Genomic DNA, 26,764 nt, shown 5'->3' on the forward strand with positions numbered 1-26,764 from the left:
TCACTTCTCTCATTTCTCATTTTTTCTGCACCTACACTTTCTTCCGATCAGTTAAGACTGCTTAGTTGAGCACATATAAGCCCAGTGGTTGTCTCATCCTGAACTCCACAGAAAACATAATATCGTGTCATGTCTGCTGTTCTCCGTGCCTGCCATCCTCCTTCTCTCTTTTTATGGGTCAGCAATTTCAATGACCTTTTCAATTTTCCTTGTGTTGCTACCTTAGAGTTACAACTTTTGCCTCTAGTAAGCTGCTCTTTATGCTCTGATGAGCTGGGCATTCTAGAAGCAAACTCCTCTCTCTGGGAAACGAGAACCGCTATGGGGGTATGAGCTATATCATTTAGCATGCCTTTTTTTGCCAGGAAGTTTAAGGAGGCAGCTCAGCCAGCTGAAAGAGGTATCAAAGCATTACGTCTTTAAAGCAGGAAGAAAATTAATATTATGTTATTGAAGAGGTGTCTTGCACACACTGCCTTTTACAGTAGGAACCAACAAGCTTTATGACTCACCAGACCACATGAATCATTCCAAACGGTACCCGTTAAGCCTGTAACCATTGGCAAAGACTTATTTTTTAATCCAAACTGTACAGAAATTCTTCTGATAGAATATCTGCTTCCCATGTGATTGTGGCTCTTGTGAATGATGCCAGATTGGCAAACTTTGAGACTGAAATAATTTCACTGAAGAGTTCACTGCAGTGACAGCTTAACAGCTATTTCCCCTCAGTTCCATCAGAATTCTTCAAAACTTGTTTAAACTGGGTTTGAAATAAATTATAGCTTTTGAAAAGGACACATAGGCTCACTGGAGCCTGGACATGAAACTTACTTCATTCAGGTCACTAATTAGCTACCAGCTAGTTCTATTACCAACCTGGACTGGATGAGATCCAGCAACTATGAGGTGATCAATGGCATTTTGTCTCACTGCTAAACAGTAAAGTCTAGACAGAGGCACACATGTAGTCTTTTCATATTAAGACAACGGTATTACCAATGAAAAATACCATATATGAGTACTGTGCTATCTAATAACACAGGCCAATATATATTAACTAATTTTTAAATGAAATATTGCTTTTCATTAATTTTATACACAGAACACTCATCCATCAAACACAATACTTAGTAAGAATATTCATTTCTGTTAAAATGGAGAGCTCATCATTAGCTCTTCAATTCTAACCTAGTTGCTGCTTTTTTACCTTCCTTCCCCCTGCGTGGTCACTCAAACACCCTTATATTTCTGTCACCACCTAATCTCATAGATCTCACTACAGTGTCATCTTTACAGGCCTTCGCACATTCCCTCTCCTTTGCAGTTGCTGCTCCCTTCCTACCCCGAATTGATAAAGTATCAAACTGCCCCTCCTCCCTCCTACAGCTTTCACTTTACATGACTGTTACTTCCACTCACTTTCCTGCCTTTCTGAAATAATCCTCTTTCTCCCTAATTCTATTTTCAGCATTCAGATTTCCCTGTCTCCTGCTCTCATTCTGGGTCATTTAGGCATTCCCCTATTAGTGGCAGTTATTCCATATACCTTGGTTTCCACTCAGTTCTAAAAGGTATTTTTCCTTCCAGTATATGGATATATCTAAACTACCATTGATCACTTTGCTTATAATGCTGCAGGACTCCTGTCTCACATTTGAATTTCAAAGGATGGTATAAGCAGACATAATTATTGCAATACTCCTGCTTCTGAAATGAAATAAAGGTTTCTATTTTAACGAGTGCCTTATAACTCGAAGATGGTAAGAACTTAATTTCAGCTGAAGGCAATAACCAGTAGGTACTCAGGAATTGAAATAAAAAGGTAAACCAATTTTAGATGGTGCTTAGAGATAGAAGGGCATTAGTGATTTGTTTGACCCCAGGCACTGAGTTAGTGGAAAATTCAAAAACTGAAATCCTTGCCTTGATCTCTAATCGATAGCTTTTCCCATATTTCCACACCCACAGAATATGCCAATGTGGCCTGTGAGAGGCAAGATGGCCATTGGCTTGTGTCCTGGCAGATCTGTACTGGATTCAGACCAGTGACCATGAGGCAAGGTATCAATGGTTTAGTGGTAGCTTATTTAACTGTAATCTCCAGCTCTACATGAAGTGTTCAGTGCTCACACTTTATACTAAAACTACCCAAATCACAACATTCATAGTTTATTTGTGGCTCTACAGATTAGGATTATGTAACACAGTGTGCCGGTTTTGGCTGGGATAGAGTTAATTTTCTTCACAGTAACTTGCACGGGGCTGCGTTTTGGATTTGTGCTGGAAACAGTGTTGATAACACAGGGATGTTTTTGTCACTGCTGAGCAGTGCTCACACAGAGTCAAGGCCTTCTCTGCGCCTCACCCCACCCCACCAGTGAGGAGGCTGGGGGGGGGCACAAGGAGTTGGGAGGGGACACAGCCAGGACAACCGACCCCAACTGACCACAGGGATATCCCAGACCATATGATGTCATGCTCAGCATATAAAGTTGGGAGAAGAAGGAGGTGAGGGGGATGTTTGGAGTTACAGCATTTGTCTTCCCAAGTCACACGTGATGGAGCCCTGCTTTCCTGGAGATGGCTGCACACCTGCCTGCCGATGGGAAGTGGTGAATGAATTTCTTGTTTTGCTTTGCTTGTGTGCATGGCTTTTGCTTTACCTATTAAAATTTATCTCAACCCATGAGTTTTTTCACTTTTTACTCTTCCAATTCTCTCCCCCATCCCACCAGGGGGAGTGAGCAAGTGGCCGAGTGGAGCTTAGTTGCCAGCTGGGGTTAAACCACAACACCCAGACACTTTGAACAGACCATGCTCCATACTCTCAAATAAAGCATGTTTTTCAAAACCAATGGAAAGGAAATAGCTCTTGTATTCTGTAAGTGGTTTTGCTTTTGCTATTGTCCCAGTGGCTTGCTTGTTCAGATAAAGGGCATATCTATCATGTTTTTTCAAAAGGATCTCCAAAATTTCCTCCAATGAATTATTGCAGATATACCTCAAATACCGAATTTAATGGATTGCCAATTTCTATTATTTTGCAGCTCATGTCATATGATAACTTTTTTACTCACTCAGGAACCCAAAACTTACTGGGCAGTAGAGCAGAATGATGCCTGGAATCTAGTCTGTTCAAGCACAAGGCAAAAGTCTAGCCTGGGGCAAATCTCTGAATGAATAAAGCTCAGGGATGTAGCCATTTTGTCCAGTGGTAGCAGTTTGGTTTTAAAATTTTTGTTTTTAGTTTCCCTTCATTGTGAGGGTGACAGTAAGGCTACACCAAGGGGTGAAGAGCTCACTCCAAAGCCTCAATGTATCCGATGTGACAATTCTGTCTGACAGTCTTAAAACATAATTTGCTAAGCCAGAATGTTTGAACTGAATGTGAACTCGTCCTTAAACTATTAGGAGCTGAAAAGCAAGCAATCTGGCATCAGATCATTTCTACTCACTGAGGCAATTGTAAAGTGAATGTTTTAGAGGTAACTGATGATTTCATCACAGCAGAAGTACACAGCCTCTGGTCTAGGCCAACTTACCAGCTTTGCATGACATATAACTGACAGGTCTGATAGCTAACTGCTTGGCAAAAAGAGACATACCTTATTCATGAGAATTGTTAGGATAATTTATTAGGTTCTGATCATGTGCTTGGAAATGTCAGAGTTAATTTAGGGAACAGTTACTGCATCAAGGCAATTGTAATATATGTTATAGATTGCAGAAAGATGGGGGCAGGGGGTGGAGAAAGAGAGAAATCCAGCTGGAAGATAGATTCCTAGATTAGTAAAAGACAAAAGGGAGCTCTATAGTTACCAATGTAGGTAGCATTCCAGCATATGCAGGTGGTAAATTTTCCCCTAGAAGCTCCATTAAGCTTGTATTTTAGAAAGTCATCTACTTTATTCTGGAGTCCAAAAGTGACAAGTCTATGAGCTTCGATGTCAATATAACACAGGTACCCCGAACTACAAAAGAAGTGCATCATATTTTGAGGCTGAACATATCAGCCTCATTCAACTCCCAGCCATCAGATCATGTATTATTTATCAATAACACTGAGAAACAGTTTGATACCATCTCTCTTCTCCAATGGTAAGTATTTCCAGATGGTAGTGTTTACAGTTACACAGTTCATACCTCATTAAAGTGAATTTTTATGGTCAAGGAGGATGTTAGGGCTTTTCTGACAGGTTCTAAACTCCAAGACTTCATGAGAAAGAAGAAGACTTCTTTTTTAAATAAGCCATTTCTTTAAAAATATAAAAGAGAGGGTTTTCAAAAGCATAAATTTGTGTTTGCACCCAGCTTCTGTTCACTGGGTGTCCAGTTGCCTTCTGTACCTCTAAAAATCTCCTCTTGTACAGGGAAGTCGTATGGGTGATTCAGTTTTGACATGTGAAATGTTTTTGATTCATCATGATGACAACAAGTACTGGACATATGTCTGCAGGTATTGTAAAAGGTGAAACTGAGCTTATATAGAAAGGTGGAGCACTCTGCACCCAGATGATTTCATATAAACAGGTTGAGGACTTTTAGAGACCTACTGCTGTTTAAAATTCATCCTCAAATCTCAGAACTTCACAATGCTATTAGCAATGTCTGAGCTTGCATTAACCCACCGTTTGCCCCAGATTTTCCCATTAGGTCCTGCCTTGACAACATCTTCGATTTTCTCTGTTTTTCTCTAGTTTTTTGGGGCCTTTGATCTGCCACTGTATGAAGATGTTGATAGGCAGCTTACAGGGGCAGTAAGTTTGTGGTAAAATGACATCTATTGTTTCTTCTCCAGCCCTGTGGTTGTTCTTTCAGGAAGAAAAGTACACTTAACAATTTATTATTGAAAAATTCACAGGGGCTATTACTCCTCCTTCTGTTGTATTCTAAGAATCTGCAAATAGATTGATTATTTCTCCTAGAAGTTTTCATTAAAAATTGGGCAAGCTTCTCTATATTCCCAAATACTCCTTGAATTCTTGAATTTTATTCTTGAATAAAATTCTAAATGGTCTGCATTGATTAGTTCCTTAAGTATTTGAGAATGGATTTCAGCTCTTTTTTCAGTATCTCATTTGTTGAAGTTCTACCTTGGTTTTGCCTTAGTCCAGTTTGAAGACTTATCTCTTTGTTTCTTCGTAGCTGCCCTAACTGGATGATCATGGATCCTTTTTTAAAGAAGACAAAAGCAAAAAATGCACTAAACATTCAAACTCAGTTGGTCTCACTTTTAAGTAGTCTTTCTTCCAACTGTTTAGCAAATGAATTAATTACTTGGTTTTCTATTCTTATCAAATATTTTCTTGCTACCTTTTCAGATGCTTGCTGCTTACAGTCCATCTTACAGCTTGCCTTTCTGACTTTGTCCCAAAATTTTACCCAACATTTATACATTTTTAGGACTTAGGTTGTTATAATCACAGTAACTTGACTCAGCTTCCACTTTTTCAGTGTTGATTAGTTGAGTTTCATATCATCAAAAAGCTCTCAATTACTGAAGTTCACTTCTTACTACACTCACTATCATTCCTTTTTTCACTGTGCTCTTAATAATTTTTTCTTAAAATAACAGTGACCATTTCTGAATTAACTGATACTTTAAAACTTGTTCCCTGTGGGATTTTCCACATCAGCTGTGAATGCACAGCAGACTGGTTTTGAAGATCATGTTACTTATTCTTCTGAACTTCCTCATTCCCTTCCAGCACAAAATCATAAACTTTGACACTACTCTATATGGTCACTCAAGGGCAAGTTGTGTTTCATTCTCCCATTCTCAGGGCACTCTTCCTTACTAGTCAGAATAAAATCTGGGATTATACTTGCTTTTTCCATACTCCCCACCAAAAGGATTCATGAATGTTTGGTCAGTATGGATGGGATCTATTTCAATAAAGGGAAGACATGCAAAATTATAATCCGTGAAAAGAAATATAGACTTATAGCACAATGGTCATCTGACCTGTGTAAAATGTCTACTTTAGGGCAAGTTAAATTGTACTTTAGAGCAAGTTAAATTGCCAGTATTTATCATTTGGAGACATTTCAACACATTCTCCCTTGATTTTCAAGCAAGTTCTACTTCTTTAAAACAGTCATGTGAATGGATCTACCCATTTAAGTCACTGCACTGATTATATACTAACATTCCCAATATATAACATATAATGCTCCACGTATTACTACAAAGCAAGGTTACATAGTTGTATTTTTCCTATTGGCTAATTAGGGTTAATGTTAAAAACATGAAGAGAGACTTTATGGACAAGTGCAGCTAAAGGCCACAGAATTTGATAAACTCACCTATGCCAGAGGAGAGCATCATATATCATCCACACCACCACAGGGAAGTAAGCATCCTAAGGATATGGTCAGTGCCTCTGCAAGTAAGTCTTGCAAGGCAAAGGGAGTATCTGTTATAATCCTAACATTATTACGTATCTCCATATCCATGGAGAAAAGATTCCAGGCCCTATAAAGATCGTTCAAACATTTTCCAATCCAGTTGCAATTTGGAAAAAAAATTCTGAGAAGCGAAACCAAATGGTATTTGCCATTTTTCTTAGTTTTGTAACTAGGTAACAAAATGCACTCTTTGCCCTAAGCAGTTTTACTGCTTTTACCATGAGCAAAAAGCCATTTTAAATTAGAAAGCTGAAAGGTTCTCTGCACCAAAGTAAGGGAAGTCAATCTGAAGGTCAATTTTAACTGTACCAAATATAAAGCATAAATATTTGCTAGAAATAAGCAGAGTCCTTACACTTTATCCTGCTCTATATGTACACATTTTGGAGTAGAAATTGGACAACATTATATTTCTTCAAATGTGTATTGTATTTTGCTACAGATGTGAGTGAGAAGGTGGGTAGGAGTCATGTGGGAGGAACTAAGTAGGAAGAAGTGTTTAAACTGTTCATAAGGGAAAGCAAACATCTCACAAAAAATGACAGCAGGACAATGCACAGACACAAGACAAAATATAATCAGTATAAGAGATCACCTTCCCTCTACAAGGGAGAACCTTGTATAAAAGATCATACAGTGCTGAAGTGAGATGCTCAAATACTGGCGTTGTGAACTAGTCATATATGATGTCATGTACCAGTGACAGAAAATCCCACAGAATATCTCTGGTAGCCCTTTCCAAAAGCATAGTTATTTGATTCTCAGAAAGCAGCAGGGGAAAAAAGATACCATCTTTCCCCATATACAAATGTATCCTGGTACTATGCTAGATCAAGAGGAAAATCATACCAAATTTGGTTAACTTAATTCATCTGAGTCAGGTCGGAGGAGGGAAAATGGAAGCATTATGAGAGTACTACCTGCATCTTCACGGTTGCAGCCTGTTCTTTCTCTACTCTTTTTCTTGTTGCTATTGAGCAAACTGCCCTTCAGGAAACTTGTTTTATTTACTTAAGGTAACCTGTGGGATGTGGTGCTTAGGAGCAGCAGTCTTGCTCCAGAGCAAGCAGTCTTCTTTTTCTCTTGATTCTACTTTCAGGCTACCAGCCACACTTCAACCTGCTGCTGTGAACCACAAGGCACTAAAGCATTTTTACAGGAGAATGAAATAAAACTGATACTGCTTTTATGGTCCACAGTTTTATTTTAGTTCTCTTTGTGATGAAGCAAGCAAAATGTTAGCTGAAAAGGCAAACATATATTATAAGGATGAACACACATGAAATACGAGATTCAGTTTAAGACACCTAAATATAGACATGCACACATGTGGTAAGTGTTTAAGCTTAAAGTCAATGGATACCCAATCAATACATGCAGTAAAGCCTGCAGAGCGATTCAACTCACTCTACACAACTCATAGTTGCCCAGCTGAATCATTCGATAGCCTCCATTGACTTTAATGGCAACCAGACACTCAGCAAGCATGTGGATGTCTAAATTTAAGTATCTTAAATCTGAGGTTTAGTCTTGTCCAAGAACACAAAATTCAGTAATTTCAAAGGCTAAGATTCAAGTGCTAATACTTGCTGTTACCTCCTTATGGCTATTAATTCACCTTAATTCTCTCTTTATATACATTTTTAACTTGATGCAGTCTTGTGGAAAATTATAAAACTGTTTGAAAAACAATGTCATCATAGGAATTCAAGGAGCAATATACACTAATTATTTGTGGGTAAACTGTAAATCTGAATTTTGCTGCTGAACTTGCAAACTATCTGTGCATTAGGTACTGTACCTATAGATAAAATTGTCCACCTGGCACGGACAGTGCTTTGAAGCATGCAAGTTAAGACACCTAAAATAAGTAGGTATGTTTTATCATAAATTTGATTTGCGATTGTAAGGCAAAAATTTATGTGGAGCTTTTTGTTTGAATAGGACCACATTCCTCCTCCTGCCTCCCCAGGAATTTCCCCTAAAAATTACAATGTATTTATTATGAGCCTCTTTCCTAAAATGATAAGATTTGTACTGCTTTCTGTCAGCAAGGATGTATGCACAATGGGTTGCCATTTTATGCGTATGGCATTTGGAAATAATTTGTTCTCATGCAGGTGATTTTCACTAACAACACTGGGTTCCCATTGCTATTTTAATAGGCAATATATCCCTTAGCATTGGAAGTGGAATTTTAAATTGCAAGAATGGCATCAAGGAACATTACATTTTATTTTTATTGGAGACTGAATTTCCCTAACACATCGAGAACTTGGGGTTAGATCAGAGTTCAAGCAGCCTCTAAGTCTAGCCCAGACTTCTCACATGATTTTAAACAAATCAGTTAACATACTGGCACCTCATTTCCACTGCTCTAAAATGGAAATACTTCTATTGATATTCTGAGCTGTTTCGTTTGGGTTATTCATGTAATCTGTGTGTACACAGCACTCAAGTCTTGATGTCAATAGTATTCAAAATGCTACTTGATAACATTTACATTGTACTTAATAAAAAACCAATACTACAGGGAGGGATATATTCTGTTATACTGATAAACGTACACTAGTGATGTATGCATTTTAAAGACGTTCAGAACTGAGAAGGAAAATGTTCAGTTTGGTGGTTCAGAACTGAGAAGGAAAATGTTCAGTTTGGTGGGAATTCACAACAGCATAATGAATTACAGCATGAAGAAGCCAGTATTAAAAAAATCCTACCTTTTAGGGGGAAAAAACAGCTTATCATGAATGTAACACCATAATTCATTTTTTTTCTATTTGAAATGTTTTACTATTTGAAATAGAACATTTTCTATTATTCTTCAATTTGCCTTCAAGGTTCGGATAGGATTCATTTTGTCTCTGCACAGAAGCATTGGGAATATCAGCCTGCTTTCTGAGATAAGTTTTAAACATTTCCAGTCAATTAACTGAAAACAGAAAAATACAGCTATCACCGCTTTTCCTAAGGTTTTAGCCTGTTTCCAAAGGCGGAACCCTGTCACTACTGATCCGGTGATGCCACCTGGTGGCATTGGGGAAAAATAAACTCAAATTTCCCTCGTCCATGGGGCCAAGGCTGTGGCATAATCTTTCACAGACCCCCTTGAGGGCTGTAGGCTTGGACCCCTCCCTGTCATGTAACAGCAATCAGGCAGAAAGAGAGGCAGAGAGGTTATGGGATTTGTCCAAGCCTTGTGGGCTGACTCTGAAACTATGTATACATTCCAAAGGCAATGCATATTCCTAGTTTTGTTGGGACTCACTCATGGATTTGCAGTCTATTTAAGGTATTTTTATAGGTACCTTCCTAAAGGTGAACATACACATCTCTCAACCAGGCAACACTATGCCATATTCACAGCACAGGCAGGAATTAGGAAAGTGCTGTGATCCTCCTCTTCCATGCAGGAGATTGAGGCTTAAAAAACCCAAGCACCTTGCCTAAGGTCACATAGAACAACAGCAAAATCAAAGAATTAAATCCAGATCTCCAAAGTTTAAATCACTTACTATGCTTCCTGTCTGAAAGAAATTTAACCAAGCCTGAGTTAATTAGAAATACTAGCTTTGAGGGTCCTATTTGTTCTTGGTAAATCAGATTTGTTCTGTTTTAGAGAAACAAATGGAAAAACTATTTCTGTAGGGAAATAAGTGTTTCTGAGGGATGAGGCAAGAAAGAATAAACAGAGAAAAACAGACCTACTTTGTGCAGCCCTTATAAAATTAAGGTGTCTGGGACCCTTCACCAGACAATGGTCTAAGATTAATCAGCTCTAAAAGTATCCTGTGCATGACATTTCATTTGCCTGAATATGGAAAAATGGATTCATAATACTTATTTGTGACTAAATAAGTAAGCAGTGCCTGACTTGGTGATTGCCTGGGGATATGCACGCAGTCTAATTTGGTAATAATTTCCATTCCTCTCTGCTCAATGAACAAATAAACTACTCTTGCATGACAAGTAAATGCTGCAGCAACACTGGTAACTTTAATTAGAACTTACGGGAAACATTGTTACGAAACAGACAAAAATCAGAGTTAAAAATTCAGCTGTGGCAGTACCGTACAGTGCTAAATATATGCCTGCTTAAAAATAAAGGAAAATGGACTTTTAAATTTGTATCTGAGCTTCTGGATTTCTGAATACAATGTACTGTGAAAGGTTTTGATTTCATAGTGCTCTTTCAATCAGCCTTATTTTGTTGCATGTAGCCAAAGAAAAATAAATTGCATAATTGCCCTGAAGAAATTTCCATTTCTATTCTTTGGGTTTCTTGTCTGTTTTCTTCTTGGCACAGCCTTTGACTTCCTTATCTCTTCATGCTGATAACCTTGTAAGAGTCTATTTTGGTTTTATTTCAGTTTCCTACAAACTTTCTGCTTGGGATCTCTTTAAGGCACCTAAACATCCTTGCTCTTTCTCAGTTTTTCTTAAAGCATTTTCAAGGAACAGTTCTTGGTAAAATATACTACTATGATACTCACAACTTCAAGGTTACTGCACCCCTTTGGTGCTAACTCACTGGATTTTCCATGTATCACAAAGCAGCTTCAGTCACCTTTTCAGACCAAAACATTGACAGGTGGAAGGTAAATTCACTTTTCACAGAACAGACCAGTGGCCAAGGCACTCCTTAGCAATGCAGGAAAAACAGTTCCAGCTTCCTCATGAAGGGATTTAAACACTGACCAGGAAAGTGTTACAGAACCATGCCACAAACTGGCAAGCTAAAGTCGTCTTCCACCCCAATGCTAACCAAAGTGCAGCCAAGGATGCAAGCCAAGGATGCAGAAAGCACAACAGTGGGAATGAATGTGACAGTGCAGCCTAGGGGGTCCATCACTCATCTGGGATGAATTCATAGAATCACAGAATGGTTTGGGTTGAAAGGGACCTTAAAGATCATCTGGTTCCAACCCCCCTGCCATGAGCAGGGACACCTTCCACTAGCCCAGGTTGCTCAAAGCCCCGTCCAGCCTGGCCTTGAACACTTCCAGGGAGCGGCAGCCACAACTTCTCTGGGCAACCTGTGCCAGTGTCTCACCACCCTCACAGGGAAGAATTTCTTCCTTACATCTAATCTAAACATACCCTCTTTCAGTTTAAAACTGTTACCCCTTGTCCTATCCCTACACTCCCCGATAAAGAGTCCCTCCCCATCTTTCCTGTAGCCCCCTTTAAGTACTGGACGGCCGCTATAAGGTCTCCCCGAAGACTTCTCTTTTCCAGCTGAACACCCCCAACTCTCTCAGCCTGTCCTCACAGGAAAGGTGCTCCAGCCCCCTGATCATCTTCGTGGCCTCCTCTGGACTTGCTCCAACAGGTCCAGTTGTGTGTTTCAGTTCTTTGCCTTAAGGCTATTTATTTACTTTGCATGAAACAGCCACAACTGTATCAATTTCAGATAGTTTCTTTTTTTTTGTAAGCTGTCATAATGTGAAAGGATATTTAACTACATTTTCAAGACTTACGTTGTAATTCAAAATGCTTTACATTCAGATTGTTTCAGTCAGATGTTCAATTACTTGACAGAGCCTAAAACATAAATGCTCTTTTTTTAAATGCGTGCTATCAATATATACATGAAAAAAAATTAAAAAGATGTTTTTGAGACTAAGTATGCAAAATACAACCTCAGGCTGCAAAGCCTTTTATCCTCTAAAATTTGAAAATTAATTTCAGAGTGATCATCAAATTCATTAGAGGCACAGAGATAATTAACATAACCTAATTAATCTCCTCCTTGTATGGGGCCATTTGCTAAGCAGTTTAGTGCACACTAGATGGCACCCGTAGCCTAGATGATTTCACTGTACTGCTTTTTCTCCTCAAAGAAAAGCTGAAATCGAGAAATCTTTGGACTCAGTAGTGCATTTTGGGCAGAATGGAACTGGATGATGGGTTAAACCAGGAGACACTGAGGTCTGCACTGTGTTTAGGTCCTCTCTGCAGTGTTGCCATACTGTAGATAGCATCAAGCAGAGAAAAGTCTCATTCTGAGCTAAGTACAAGTAACACCATTAACAAATGCTACAAAAACCAAGAGGAAATAAACAAAATATTCAGGGATAAACTATTTCCAGCCTGGATTTCACGATTTTGAAACCAAAAAGAGTTCTTTGTGTGTCCCTTTCAGTATAGGCAAAGAACAAGATTAAGTAGTTGCCCAGCAAAGCCCAACACGAATACTTACAGACAAAATTTGATCTCCTCGCTGCAGTTCTCCGCTGAGATCAGCAGGCCCGCCTGCTAGGATGAAAGACACGAAAATGCCTTCCCCGTCTTCTCCTCCCACAATGTTAAAACCAAGTCCTGTGGAGCCCTTGTGCAGGATGATTTTTCGAGGCTCTCTGTATAGAAACAAAGTTATAATGTTTATTTATTCAAAACCCTCCGTGTGTACACATCTCTCAAGGCATCCTAAGCATACTGTATTTTGCTTAAGATACAATGGTCTGTCATTGTCTAAAGAAACCATTTAACAAATGAGATAAATCTGTTAACTGGAGAACAGACAAAGTAAGAATTAACGAGCGTTCTCTTTTTTTACTTCCTCATGGCTGAATCCAAACGTCTCTATTAATTTCAGCCCACTGGAGTGATCTTCACCAAGTTAGGTAATAGATTTATTGAAAGAAAAAAACAAAGCACTGAACATATTTTATAATCTCATTTATAGCAATACTGTATATACAAGTAGAATCAATCTTTTTTCTAGTTCCAATCTTGCTTTTTAAACAAATGAACAAAGAAAAAATTCAAAACTCTAGGCAAAACAATGGCAAGCATGTTTGATCCTGACAGATTTGGAGCAAATACTATTTGTATGATCAAGCTAGTAGAGCAGAATCTCATGAAAAACTCCGGTTTGACATTATCAGGAGCTTGCAATTGTAAAGTCACACCACATCTTTATCACTGAACCAGACCAAGGGGTATCTGGTTTTGCCTTACTGGTTTAAAAAGTTGTTCATTATGAAGGAAATCAATAAATAATAACAGCTACATCTCATACAGCACTTTCCATCTGTAAATTGAAAATATGTCCCAAAGGATGTAAACATAATAGCATGTGTTTTACTGATGGGAAAGCTTATGTCCAGAAAGAGATGACTTCCCTAAGCAATCAGGGTAGCATCCCTGAGAAAGTGTCCCAGGTATTCCAGTTCCCAATCTCTACATACGAAGCCTCAGATCTGTCTCTCCCTTGGATACACAAGCACACACAACCACATATACATACACACGCATCATATTTATTGGCACTTACCCCATTTCAAATCCCTCTAATGATTTATTTTTCAGAAAAAGTGTAAATAGTAGTATGTGTAAATCTTAAGTCCAGCCCTGCAGATACTCACAAACACACACATTTATGTGTCTGTGACTCCTCACAGAGGAACAGGATGTTCTTCTAGTTCTTAATTTTTACAAATAAAAGTTACCAGCAAAGTGACAACTGTAAACACACACACACACACCATCTACAGAAACATGCTCCAGAATGTTTCTTGTAAAAAGGATCCAGTATTTCCTCTGTACAATATAAGTTCTACATCATATGAATGGCTTTTTCATTTCCAATTTGTTTTTAAAGAGAAGAAAAAAAGGGAGGGGGGAAAAAAGATTAATCGAGGGATGTCTTATTTGATGTGAGTTAAGTCTTATGGCTGTATACACGGCAACTTAATTTTTACATGATAATTCTGAAATCAGTTGGTGTTTGTTCATGTCTGCCCAGTGCTAATGTTCAAACAGTATCCCCAGCTTGATCATGATCTTTAAATAACATCTCAACTTTCTGAAACCAAATCTTAATATTTTTGAAAGAAAAAACTAAACTAAATTTTTATAATATTTTTAAAGGTGACTGTAACCTTTACTGAAAGTATTAGTCCCACTCCATATGATTCTCCATCTTACAACCTTTTCTTAACATTTTATAGTCAGAAAACAACCTTTTAAAAATACAGCTGTGAGAAAAAGACATATTGGCATGAGGTTGTATATTCTTGAAGTATTTTTAACCAATCAGAAAATAAAAAGGGTTTTCTTTTCTTTTGGATCATTGTTGTTGATTTGCCGTGTAGCAACACTTTTAGCACCTTCTTAAATATGTGCAGATTAGACATAATATAATCCAGATCTAAAATATCTAAACAGGTTTTTAATTAGAAAGGGTGGCCTGGGGATTGGAGCAGAACTAGGACAGTGAGCTGGAAGCGTAGACTCCTTTCTCTGCTTAGCCAATGCACTGCTGAGTGATCATGGCAAGTCATCTGTTCTTCAATTTCCTCATCCACAAAATGATATGGTGACATGTCGTCTTCGAGTCCTACACATCAAAAATACTTTGAGAGAGCTGAGCTACTGCCATTATTATTTACCTGAATATTGAGGAAAAAGAGGCAGTAAAGTCAAAAAAATACATTTCCATGCTCTGCTGGTGAGAAATTTGAAGAGCTCTTGTTCAAAATGAAACTGAGTATTTCCACATATGACAGGCAGTTTGGATCATAAAGTTGAAAGCCATTGCTATGGGCAAAACTAGGTCAATACAACTGGGTATCCACTGAATAGTAAGCTGTGCAGCTCAACAAAAAGTTGGCCCAGTTATTAATCCCCGTCTCTGATCAAGTCAGCAGATTTATGCCTAAAACGCTGTCAGTGCTGTTTTGTAATTTTGGCCTTTTGACAGCAAAATTCACATTCTGCTTTTGGATGATTATGTTCAGAGGAAGCTCAAACAATAACGGGGAAATGTCAGAAGCCGTGATTAGAACACAATGGTTTCTGGCTCCTGCTCTTTAGCCTAATCAGGTCGTTTTGGTCATGAGTCAAGTTTGACTATATAGAGACTGACCAACCGTAACATGTCTTGTATTTCTTTCATATCGGAGTATCCTGCAGAATCTGAAAGGTGGATTCAAGAACACACAAGTGTTGTTGTCATCATCATAGAAATAACCTTGAGACACAACTGTACTGCAAAAGCTACAGGAAGTAGTAGGTATATGCCATAGTGTAATAAACAGCTAAGATTTTGTAAATATATCATGGTCCACACTTGCATAGTGTACTCAGTGTGAAAATTAAAAAAAAAACAAACACCTTATGATGATAATAAAGCTTTGTAGCATGTTTTGAAGTTAAAGTAGGAGAAAAGTTTCTTAAGCAAACCACAGTACTGGCCACTGAGCAGGTGATCTCTTAAGAGTAATGCAGAGTTATCAGACAATGCTTTAGCCACACTCAAAGAAAAGGCTAGTTTTGATAAAGCTGAAGATGAGGATGTTATATATTTATTTCCCTGATATCAAAGTTTATAGTCATCTCCTTTAATATGATGGTTAAGGAGCTCTAAGAAGAGGTGCTCCAATTTTTCTTGAATATCTGGGAAGCAACATTTGGAAAAACTCCTTTGCCTCAATTAAAATTCTTTATGAATGTATCTCTAATACACATGAAAGAACACCAGACAGAATGCAGATAAATGTTGTAAAAGAGGAAACAATTAAAGACTTAAAGATGACATGGTAATGGGAGAGTAAGAAGTGAAAGAAAAGTAACTCAAATGTGAATTATGTTATCTTGAAGAATACACTCAGTAAAAATGTGTAGTTCTCTGCAGAAAACAGCAACTGAGGCAAACGTAATTTCAGGGTAACTTATTTTAAAAACTCACTGTTTTGTTTGGAGACAATAGGTGGCACTCTGTAGCTACCTGGTAAAACGGAACAGTCTAACATCCAGTGTTTCTGAAACGCATGTTTCTGCCTCCAGCTTTAACTACTTATCCCATTTACAATTTCTTCTGTGATAAATACAGCTGAAGGTAAGTTTCTAGGTGCTAACAAAGCATACTAGCACTTTAATTTTGTGTGTGCATGTTTTATGCCCTCCTGCAGCTTTGTACCAAATACAAACAGAGAAGAGCAGCAGGGGAAATCAAGCAGAAATTAGAAAGGAGTGTGAGACGAAAACATTCCTGGACTGACAATACAGCAGAAGGGAAAAAAAAAAAGAAAAAGAAAATAAAAGAGAGAAGAGGATAAAGAGAGACAGTGCATCTGTAAAGGAGAACCGGGAAGGAATTAAAAAGGTAGAGAGAAGAAAGGAAGATTCACTATAATAGAGCCAGGAGCAAAGGAGCAAATAAAGTGCTGCAATCCACACAAATTTACAGGCTCAGAAATCAATAGGAGAATCAATTTGGATGGACTTGGTTACTTGCTTCAGGGAATGCATCAGATCAGATTCTGTAAAGCACATTATAAATTGCAGGCCTGGTATAAGAGCAAAGTATTATTAAATTAATATTTGAAAACAACAAGTAGTAACAAATCAGAGTGGGTAAAACTTCAACACTTAAGAAGATTTCTTCTCTCATAAAAATGTGATTAAGTGAATAAATCAAAAAAGGCATTTTTCCTCCACAACACTTTTTTTTGGTTCATATTTGTTTTATTTGCTCATTACCTTGAAATTAGCTAAGAGTTTTGTATCCACTACATTTGTACTAAGTATTTGTTTTGATCAGTTTACTGTTTTACAATAAGAAAATCACAAGGCAAAAAATGTGAGTATCCCTAGAATTCTTCTATAAATCATGAATCCATAGTAATTATATATTTAATTTACGAGATTAAAAACTGGACTGATAAATGAAGGGGAAGAGCTTTCTGAAAACAAGGAATTCTTATAATAACTAACTGAAAGAAAATCCATTTTTAATTTGCTTATTTTGTGCTGCTGGTTACATTAAAGAATACAGTCAGTTTTAGTATTCATCTCACACTGACACAGCTCTGTCTTTCTGTTTCTTTTCCACCACCTATAAAACTGGGGTGTTGAAATGATTTTATGCTCTTTGGAACACCTACAGAAATACTAAGCACACTGGGTGCTTTAAAATATCAGACCCTAGAGAGTTCTTCAGTTATATACAACGAAAGAGGTATCCCAGATCGGCAGGAACTTAGAAATATGGCTTTGGTCTTGCTTTAGCTGCAGGTTTTTTGTTGTTTTGGTGGTTGTTTTTTTTTTTTTGTTTTTTTTTTTTTTTCAAAAATGCTGGTTGCTTCACAAAGGATACTGGAATCATGCATCCATTCATGCACATGCTGATCTGCTGTTACAGTAACACACATCATAGAAAGCCCAGAAGAGTATTTATTTAACTTACTGCTTGCATTAGGGTAGCACCCAGTCTCCAACTAAGGCCCCACACCCTCTCTGCAAAGCAGTACACACATACAGTGCAACAAAAAACATTCAAGCTACTTAAAGTAGCAAATAGCAGGAGGGAAAATTGAAGTAGAAATTGTATTAATTGGTTCAAGTCACACATTAGTAGTACATCAGGTGGAAAAAAACCCCCAGATCTAAGGGATCAAGGCACCCTCCTCCTGAGCAGTATGGTGTTTGGCTTCTGACAGTTACCTCTGTGAGCACTAAGCTATGCCTGCTTAGAGTCAGTTGGCTAATCAAGCCATTTCTTTTTCAGTACAATACTTCTAGTTTTCCTCTCATGCTTCAAAAATTTCTGATAAATAACTGCGTGTTTATTTCAGACAGCCAAAGGGCACTCATACTGGAAAGACCTAAAAAAGGTAATTCAAATAGATTGAGCATTCTTCTTCACAGCATTTAACACAGAAAGCTAGAATGGACAGAGAATGTGCCAGAGTGTATGTTTTAAAATTTGATTAATCACACAAGAGAGATTTTGAAATCTTAAGTGACTGAAGGCCTGGAATATGCACAAACACTTTTTTAAAAGACTCTGAAGTTCAGGCAAAACCAAACTCACTTGGCTTATTTAAACTTTCTTTTATAACTTCTACAAATCTGCGTCACAACAATTTAGAGAAAAATCTCTCTGTAGCGCTCTCATCTGTTGTTTTATTGCAGTACTGTCTCTGTAGCATCTTGGCTATTGCTTTTCCCCTTGTTATTCCCCTTTTTGGCTTGGCAAAACCTTTCTGTCACAATGTGAAACAGCACTACCCCTGTCTTCCTCCCCAGCCCTCCCTCTGATCTACCTTTCTTGTGAGGTTTCCAAAACCCCACGACCTGGCAGTGGTAGGGAGCTGGCAGACCTTCCTTTCTCCAGACCCCAGTCCTTTACCATCTCAGAGCCTAGGAGAGGCTGAACACATGTGTTACCCATCAGTGTTGCACCCGACCCAGTGAGGTGTAACCCCTGATTTGTGACTTTAATTATTATTATCCTGATTTCAATTATGATTGAAAATAACAAAAATACGGAAAACTTCCTCTTATCTATTGCTGTCACACTGAGCATCACTGTCCAGAGGGGTAACTTTGCCTTCTTAAACTGAGACAATGTTTTGGTCATGTGCAGAGCATCCATTTCCATTACCTGTAATTGATCAGTGACTTATTTCATTTTACTAAATGTTGATATACTAACAACTAAGCATTCAGCCTTTAATGAGATGTTAATTTATCATATCACATAGCAAAATATAATTTTGCTTACTACAGTTACCCACTCTGCTTGAAACAAGTATTTTATCTGTTTATTTGACTATGGTTTCCTTGGCATTTCTTGTTGATTGAATGTTAGCATTAACTGTAGAAGCAATACTTTATCCTAACTTTAATACTGACTACATTTTTAATGCATTTATTCTGCAAGCATCATGTCTAACTTGTCACAAACTCTGAAGTATATCTAATACAAGGGAACCTACTGGGAGCCAGGCTTCAGCCTGACTGATGCATGCATGAGTGCACTGGCTTATATGTGTGCAACTTTATTTGTTTTGTGGGAACCCCTCTGGACTTTAACAGTCTTTCATTTTGTCTTTTGCAGAGAAATTAAAGCCTGCATACCAGGCAATGTTTTCTGCTTACAGCTAGCAAGATGGAATTGGCATACAGGAATAATCTCCTATTTGAAAAACTGATCTATATTTTTACCATGACACCTGACATTTACTTTAAATGCACAGGAGTACATTGCCTAGATTTTAGAAAACTCATTGATTTCTAGAGCGACAGTGTAGGACAGCTAATATGCTCTTTAACTTTGAAAGGGAGATGATTATTCCAGTATGCTTATTCATTTATACTTTGTCTCACATAAGCACTTGCCTCTCTTTCCTGATCCAGGAGGTGCATTATTTACATGCTAATTATCAAAATAAATCCTGAAAACTGCATCTCTGTTCCACCTGCTACACCCAACACAGGCAACTCCATACTGGAAAGGTTGCTTTGCATCCTGCTTTTAAAAACTATTGGTTCTATATTGAAACCACTTCTCTATAAACTGTTACTTACAGCATTCGATGGCTCTATTTACCATGAATGCTCCAGCTTTTCAGTTTGTAAACAAGGCTAGATGAGATGGAACTGGTGACAGGCAACCCTATTGCACTGTCGGGAGACAGGAAGTATTCAAAGGCTAAGAGAATACCTAAAAATAGCAGTGCCCCTAAGCCATGTTTCGAAATATCAACACACAGTCTGTTAGTAGCAAGCATCCAAAATTACTTCTAAGACACTTTTGAAACACAAAGCGGACTGTAGTATCTGTCCTGTTCAGAAAAAAAATTCTTACCCTTAGTCACTGTTCAAATGCTGTTTATTTATGTATAAATATTTATATATTTGAGATAGTCATGTTGATAAGTTCGCTTAAAATTTCCATCAAAACACTCTTGATCAAATAAGTTGAAATCCCAGTTCCTAAGCAGCTCAGCAGAAGAGATGACTGGTAGCATAGAAAATATAATTTAGTCTGAATGTCAACTGCAGAGAGAATAGCTATCGTACACCACTAACGTTATAGCTCCGTGCGATAGTACAGCAGGATTTCCAAATAACAGGTTTCAGCTTTCATCCAACATTTTTCTTATTCTGAATACTCACAGTTAAAATTGTTCATTAAAACCATTTCAAAAAACTCAAGCCAATGATATTTTCAAATTCAAACGTTATATTTTTCCTGTTTTTAAACCATGCAAATAAACCAGTAGGGAATTTACAAATTAGATCACACTAACAATAACATCAAACACCTGTGAAGTTCATGCTTTTATACACATAATAAATCTGTTCACCTCATGTACAGTTGTTACACTGTGAAGAATATATGGCTTGAATGTAAAGAAAATTTAATCTTTAAAAACATCTTTTTTTTCACCTTGATACCCATTTTTTTGCTGTACATGAAGTCCACAAACGCCCTCCTTAAAAAAATAATTGTTTTTATGTATGAATCCATCACCTAGATGAAAAAACTATTGAAGTTTTTTAAAAATCTGTTCTAGCCAGCTCAATGATCACATATTCAACAGGGTGGAAAGGAATAAATGCCAGTGAATGCCATTCCCCCTGTATTTCTTTAACCCTCCCATATTTCATTTCTCCTTCACAGGACCCAATAATTATATTACTTCAGTGACTACACAGTCAGTCACACAGAGCCAGCATGCAGGCCACAAATATAAGCATGTGCTAGGGATGCCTTGCAGGTAAAGCAGCTATTTACAAAGTGCATCTCAAAAGCAATATAATGAGTCACCTAAATACAGGAGTCTACTGATGTTCCTAAAGGAGAAAAATAACTTTGTTTTGACCTCAAATTGTGTTAGCTATAAACATACTTAGCAGCATGGACTTCACATAAACATTAGAATAAATAGAGCTTTAACATAATGAAATATTTAGGGCTGAGCTGATTACTCATTTTTGCTCAGCGGTGTAATAGGTTAACAGTCCCACTTTCCTATGTGAAATGAAAAATGACTCAGTGTAAGTTGATTAGTAATAATTACAAGCCAGATATTCTTCTACCTCCTGAACAGCAGGAGACCTGTAATATCAATTGCAGATTTCCTGCGCTCTAATGATTCATATACAATATATGCAACTTGTCTGCGTGGCCAGCACAGATTCTGCAATTTATCTAAAAATTCACGTAGACAGATTGATTTCAAAAATTCAGTAGGAGTTTAAACCCGCAGGATACCTCTTGAACTATGAAGTCCAGGAGACCACGTCAGAGACATCATAACTGAATTTCTTTCCTTAAACCTAATTTAGCAAACTCTTTTTTTTTCTTTTTCCTTTTTATTTTTTAATCCAATCACCATTTTAATTGGTAAACTTGTTCTTGAAGCTCAGTTTATTTCAAACATCAATTTATTAATGAGTTGATCTGAGGAAAAGACAGGGGAATTTATTATAACTCTCTCTGTTTGTTAAAGAGAGAGATAAAGAAAATAAATCCAAAGTGAGGGTGTTTAAGCACTGAGACAGGTTGACCAGAACTTGTGCAAGCTCCACATTTGGTGCTAGTCACCGCTGCACTGAACAAGACCCTGAGCAACCTGATCTAACTTGAAATTAGCCCTGTTTTGAGCAGGAAGGTTGGATGATGAGAACTTCATTTATAGAATTACCTTCCAGACAACAGCCCTTAAGCCATATGCACCCTTCCTGTAGCAATTTCATTATTCAGTCTTGTTTTCAATGAATAACTGCTATAGCTGTCCTACACATTTTAAGTAAAAACTTAAAATGTTAGATCTCAGATCTAGATAAGAAAGAAAAAATTGAGACTTGTGAGAAAAACACTTCGGGTCTCACTTAGGAGTGGATTATTTCACATATCTACCATTTTATTTGCTGACTGCACCACGGTAAAGTTGTAACATAAACCAGAATACAATAAGATGACATCTTTCCTGTATGGGAACTTTGGATTCTTACTTTTATCACAAGAAAGAAAAGATTTCAAATGGGACCTGAAAGCAGCCAATGACAAGTTACTACCCATGCTTACAAAACATTTCAAACAGTTCCACATTTCTATGGGAGGGAAGAAACAAATCTAACATTTTTTGTAAATTACGCCAGTCTGTGCAACCAAAATCTGTGTTTCAGTGTTAAATATTGGCTTTTCTAATATTGTATAGATCCAAGAATATTAATTGTGGTTGTGAATTATTCATACTTTACCCAATTGTTTTTGTTAAAATGGAGTCAGCTAAACACTCTGAGCTATACTTCTACAATTAACATATCAATATACACAGATATACACCAGCACAGGATTATTATTCTCTATCAGTACTTCTTCATCCTTAGTTCGGGACACTGCTTTGTCAAAAACAACTCATGCATACGTTAAGAAAATGGTGTAAGACTTCACTGGGTATTTCCATGATTAGTGGGAACCATTTTACAGCTAACACACGTAAATATTAACACTAGTCAAGTGAGATGAATTGAAGAGATTGTAGTTAATATATCTCCATGACAGATATTCTCATCTCCATGAAAACCAAAACGTCAGTGTAAGTATCTAGAAAGGATCAGCACTAATCTGAAAGTATTTATTTCTTCATCTCACAGACTTAAACACTGTGGTATGCAAAACCACATCTAGTTGACAGCTATGTGTGTGTGGGTAGTTCAGTGTCTGGCTTAGTGGTATATGAGAGCTCTACAGGCAGCTTCAACAGAGAATGATCTTACCCTTCCACAGAAATGGTCCGCTGCAAGCTCACTGTGGGTGGACGCGTTGCAGTGCTGTGCTGGGAATGACTGTATGACCAAGGAAGAATAAAGAAAAGCATTTGTTAAAGAAATAGAAGTTTCTCTTGTTCTTATTGTCTCTAGCAGTTTAGCTAATTCCAAAATAGAAATAACAATCAGATTGTTTTACATGTCTAAAGCATTTTGACTTCAGTGATGCTCATCTCTTCAAAAAAGGGCTCAACCCTACAATCTCTCCTGTTTAAAATCAGGTTTCATTCCTCATTAAGAGCAGACAATGAAGAGAATAAGTCCCTCTTATCTTTCTTACTCTTTTAAAATATATATATATAGACACAGTTCACTGACTTAAAATAACCTAGATGCTAATTGTTCTGCTAAATATACTAACCGTAAAACACAAAGTTAATTTCACAGCAGAAGGTAAAACAGTAAATGATGTTATCCATCTAATTCTCAGTGTTTCTCAGGCAGAAAGCTCAGTAAAAGAAGACATGCATTGCTTATAATTGCACATAATGTAACTTCAAATTTTACAAATTTCAACCAACATTCACTATTTTTATCAGATTTTAAGTAGATTGAGTGTTTCCACATGAAATTTATCAATCTGAGACACAACATTTAGAAAAAAATGCGGTATTTTTAAAGCAAAACACACTCTCTGAAAGAAAAATCTTTTTGACTGAAAATCCTGAGGTCTAATGGCTTCTCATATGTTATGTTGTCATGACTAAGGAACCTCAAAAATAGTTATTATGTTACATAAACCCAACAAATTACACACTATACATTAACTTCAGTACTGTACTATTGTATAATAATATTGTACCACTACTGTTCATGTAAATATAAATGGATAACAACACAGCATCAGTCAAAGGTGGTTCTGTGATGATCAATTGCATTCCTTATCCAGGACAATGTATATAAAAATAAAATAAAAAAGCAGAAGCATCTGGGTATATCTTCTGATTAGTTTAAATGGCTACATCACACACTGAGGCCCAGTATTAATACTGCAAAGTACACATTAAAAATAAATCTTTAAGTCAGTTTTATATCACTGACTCTAACTGCAAATTTTGTCTTGCTTTCAAACTTTGTATACAACTTGAGCTGTTTGTTCAGAAGAAGCACAACTTATTTTCATTAAAAGCTAAGACGTTCAACGTTAGTGAGCAACACATCTATTCTATAGGCGTTTTATCCTGTAGCAGAGTCAATACTGTCTGTCTGACAGAAGAGATGTGATTTTTTGTGACACACGATATTATGCCACAGGACAAACAAAAGACCTGCTACCTGCTGGTATTTCCTGTTGCAACAATTGTGCTCTTGTTTCATGTTAGTAAACTGCTGTACTCATCCTTGCTCTGAGTATTTCAGAAGGTTTTTGGGAAGTTTGGGAGTTTTTTATCCATTTTACAGCAAAACACAGGATGTACAGGAGTATCGTGAATCTCTGGCATCATGGTTTGAACAGAATAGTTGAGCTAGACAAACATTGCGGAATAATATTTTACGAAGACTGGTTAAAATTTCACATTAAGTTTTCATCTTGCAAATGATTTGAGATGTGCATTTTTAAACTACCTTTCTTTTAGCGTTTATGCATTTTTAAAAATGTAAGTTTAGGTTGTGGCTTGTCTTCTGTCCCTCTCCCTTTACAGAGCTGGAAGTGAACATATATCCTTATGCTCCTGTACTGACTTCCCACACAAAATTAATAAGGGAGAGAACAGCCTCTACCCTGAATCTTCCCCTGTATACATGAGAAAGAAGTGGCACAGCAGAGCCATAACTCCTACATCTTCTCCCTGTGCAGCTTGACTCTCAGAAACTTTATTCCCTGAAGTTGCATCAAATGATGCAAAAATATGGCTGGTACAAGGAACAAGAATGCAGCAGAGGAGGGACGATGATATATGTCATGGCCCTCTAAGTCATACTGTATGTCAAGGTCTGCTTCTAAGAGAAGGATGGCAATGCCGTGCCTGAGCTATACTGCCGATGCCAAACCCACAATGGAGACTTTAAACAAGCAGCTCATATTCTTGCAACAGATGCTACATATTTTGCGGGGGGAAAAAATCTATTGACAAGGCATGGCAAGGTAGAAACTGAAGGTTTCATGCAGGAATTTGATTTATTTCACAGTATGTTGTGTAGTGTTCTGTTTTTCAAAGAAATGTTGTCACAGGAAAGGGAAGCTGAGGAATGACAGCTGATATGGGACTTTGCTTTAAAACATTTAAGCTACCTCTCCCTGTTTCAAAATCTCCTCCTTACTAGAGCCATGCCATACTGTTATGACCAGAGCCATAATATCTACATCCAACCACAACTTGCCGAGCAGGCTTGAATTCTGAAAGCTTTGTTTCTTTTCCTGAAAAAGATTTCAGCATTGCCCCATTTTTACTACAGCAAAATTATTTATGTAACTATGACCAGTTTCAAAATGACAAGAGCATTAAAGGTAGGACTTTCAGTTGATAAGAACTAAAACCAAATAATTTCCCATTCATCAACAGAATTAGTAAATGATGGCGGTCACAAAAACATATTGAAAAGTAAGCACTTGGGATGTGACTATGTTTGGATGTCGGAAAAAAAAATGGGCTACATTCAGCAAAGTAATTTACAGAACAGTGAATTATTGCTCCTGCACTGGAAGATTCAAAATGAGGAAAGGGACCAGTCTGATCACTGTAATAGACTCTCAGTCCCCACAGCAATGCTACATTTTACTGATGAATTCAACTACCTTTGAGAATTGATACTTAACCCAGGCTACTTTGTGCAAAACCTGAACCTGTCTGTTTCTAAATACTTTATATAATGGATGAATAAAGACTAGGAATTTTGTCACCATACTATTCATAATGGCCTTTACAGAATTAGCAAAACCTCTTACTGTTTATAAAAGATCTCTGTTTGACTTCAAACACTCTTCTTTGACATGGAATGAATTACCTTTCTGAACACAGGCCTACCCAGATCTAAAGCTGGTATTGGCTGCAGTCTCATAAATTTATTTTCGGATGACATTATTCATGTATGTTAAAAAAATGGCCATCTTTTTATAAATGGAAATCATTATTGTTGAAAACATATGATTCCTATTTAGAAAGGTTAGTGAAAATGCTATTGATGAACTTTCTAAGGAAAATCATTGTTGAGGCACAGAATTTAAATGAGAGCAAACAGCATTTCCAGAAGTGATTAGAAGCACCAGGTTCCTTGATTTTGGGTGTCCAGTCCGAAACACTTCCAAAACACTGCTCTGCCAAAAGAGAATATTCATCCCCTTCAGAAAATCAGATGTGTAACATCTCAGCAGAAGGGCAAGGTACCCAGGAGTCACTAATCACTCTCCTCAGCCACTTGAGAATTTGTGTCGTGCCATCACATCTGCTTGGCAGTTACCCTCACACAGTATTATTATGGCTGGGGCAAGAAGCAGCATATCAACCAAAGGATTATCCAGACAGGCTGTCAAAAGGAGAATATTCAGAAGAAAGAGCAGATTCTTGGGAAAACAGAACACATTTCAATGGTGGAGTGAAAAAAAAGACAACTAGAATGGCAGTATTATTTTATATCAGATGCTCTATTAAGTAATGTAATCCCATAACAAGTATGAATTAAAGTAGTAATTTCAATTCAGTATTCTCCTGAAATTATCAAAACACTCAAGCACTAGATGTCATCAGTATCCCTCACTGGAATGACTACCTAGTTATGCAGAGCTGTGCAAGGAATCTTATACCTCACTCCTTCCAAGCGAGGGGCTCAGCTATTG

At 37.4% G+C, this 26,764-nt stretch overlaps 1 protein-coding gene across 29 annotated transcripts in view; it reads right to left on the reverse strand.

Moving 5' to 3' along the window:
• The window catches only part of DLG2 (discs large MAGUK scaffold protein 2), a 1,055,297-nt gene that overhangs the window by 224,541 nt on the left and 803,992 nt on the right, over positions 1-26,764 (reverse strand). For all 29 annotated transcript variants that reach the window (XM_074860344.1, XM_074860343.1, XM_074860342.1 and 26 more), the window contains 2 exons: positions 22,939-23,007; positions 12,617-12,773 (listed from right to left, as the gene is read on the reverse strand). In XM_074860344.1, the coding sequence (XP_074716445.1) occupies positions 12,617-12,773; positions 22,939-23,007 (226 nt within the window). The remainder of the gene's footprint in view (positions 1-12,616; positions 12,774-22,938; positions 23,008-26,764) is intronic.

The sequence above is a fragment of the Strix uralensis genome, chromosome 2, assembly GCF_047716275.1.
Source record: "Strix uralensis isolate ZFMK-TIS-50842 chromosome 2, bStrUra1, whole genome shotgun sequence".
Lineage (NCBI taxonomy): Eukaryota > Metazoa > Chordata > Aves > Strigiformes > Strigidae > Strix > Strix uralensis.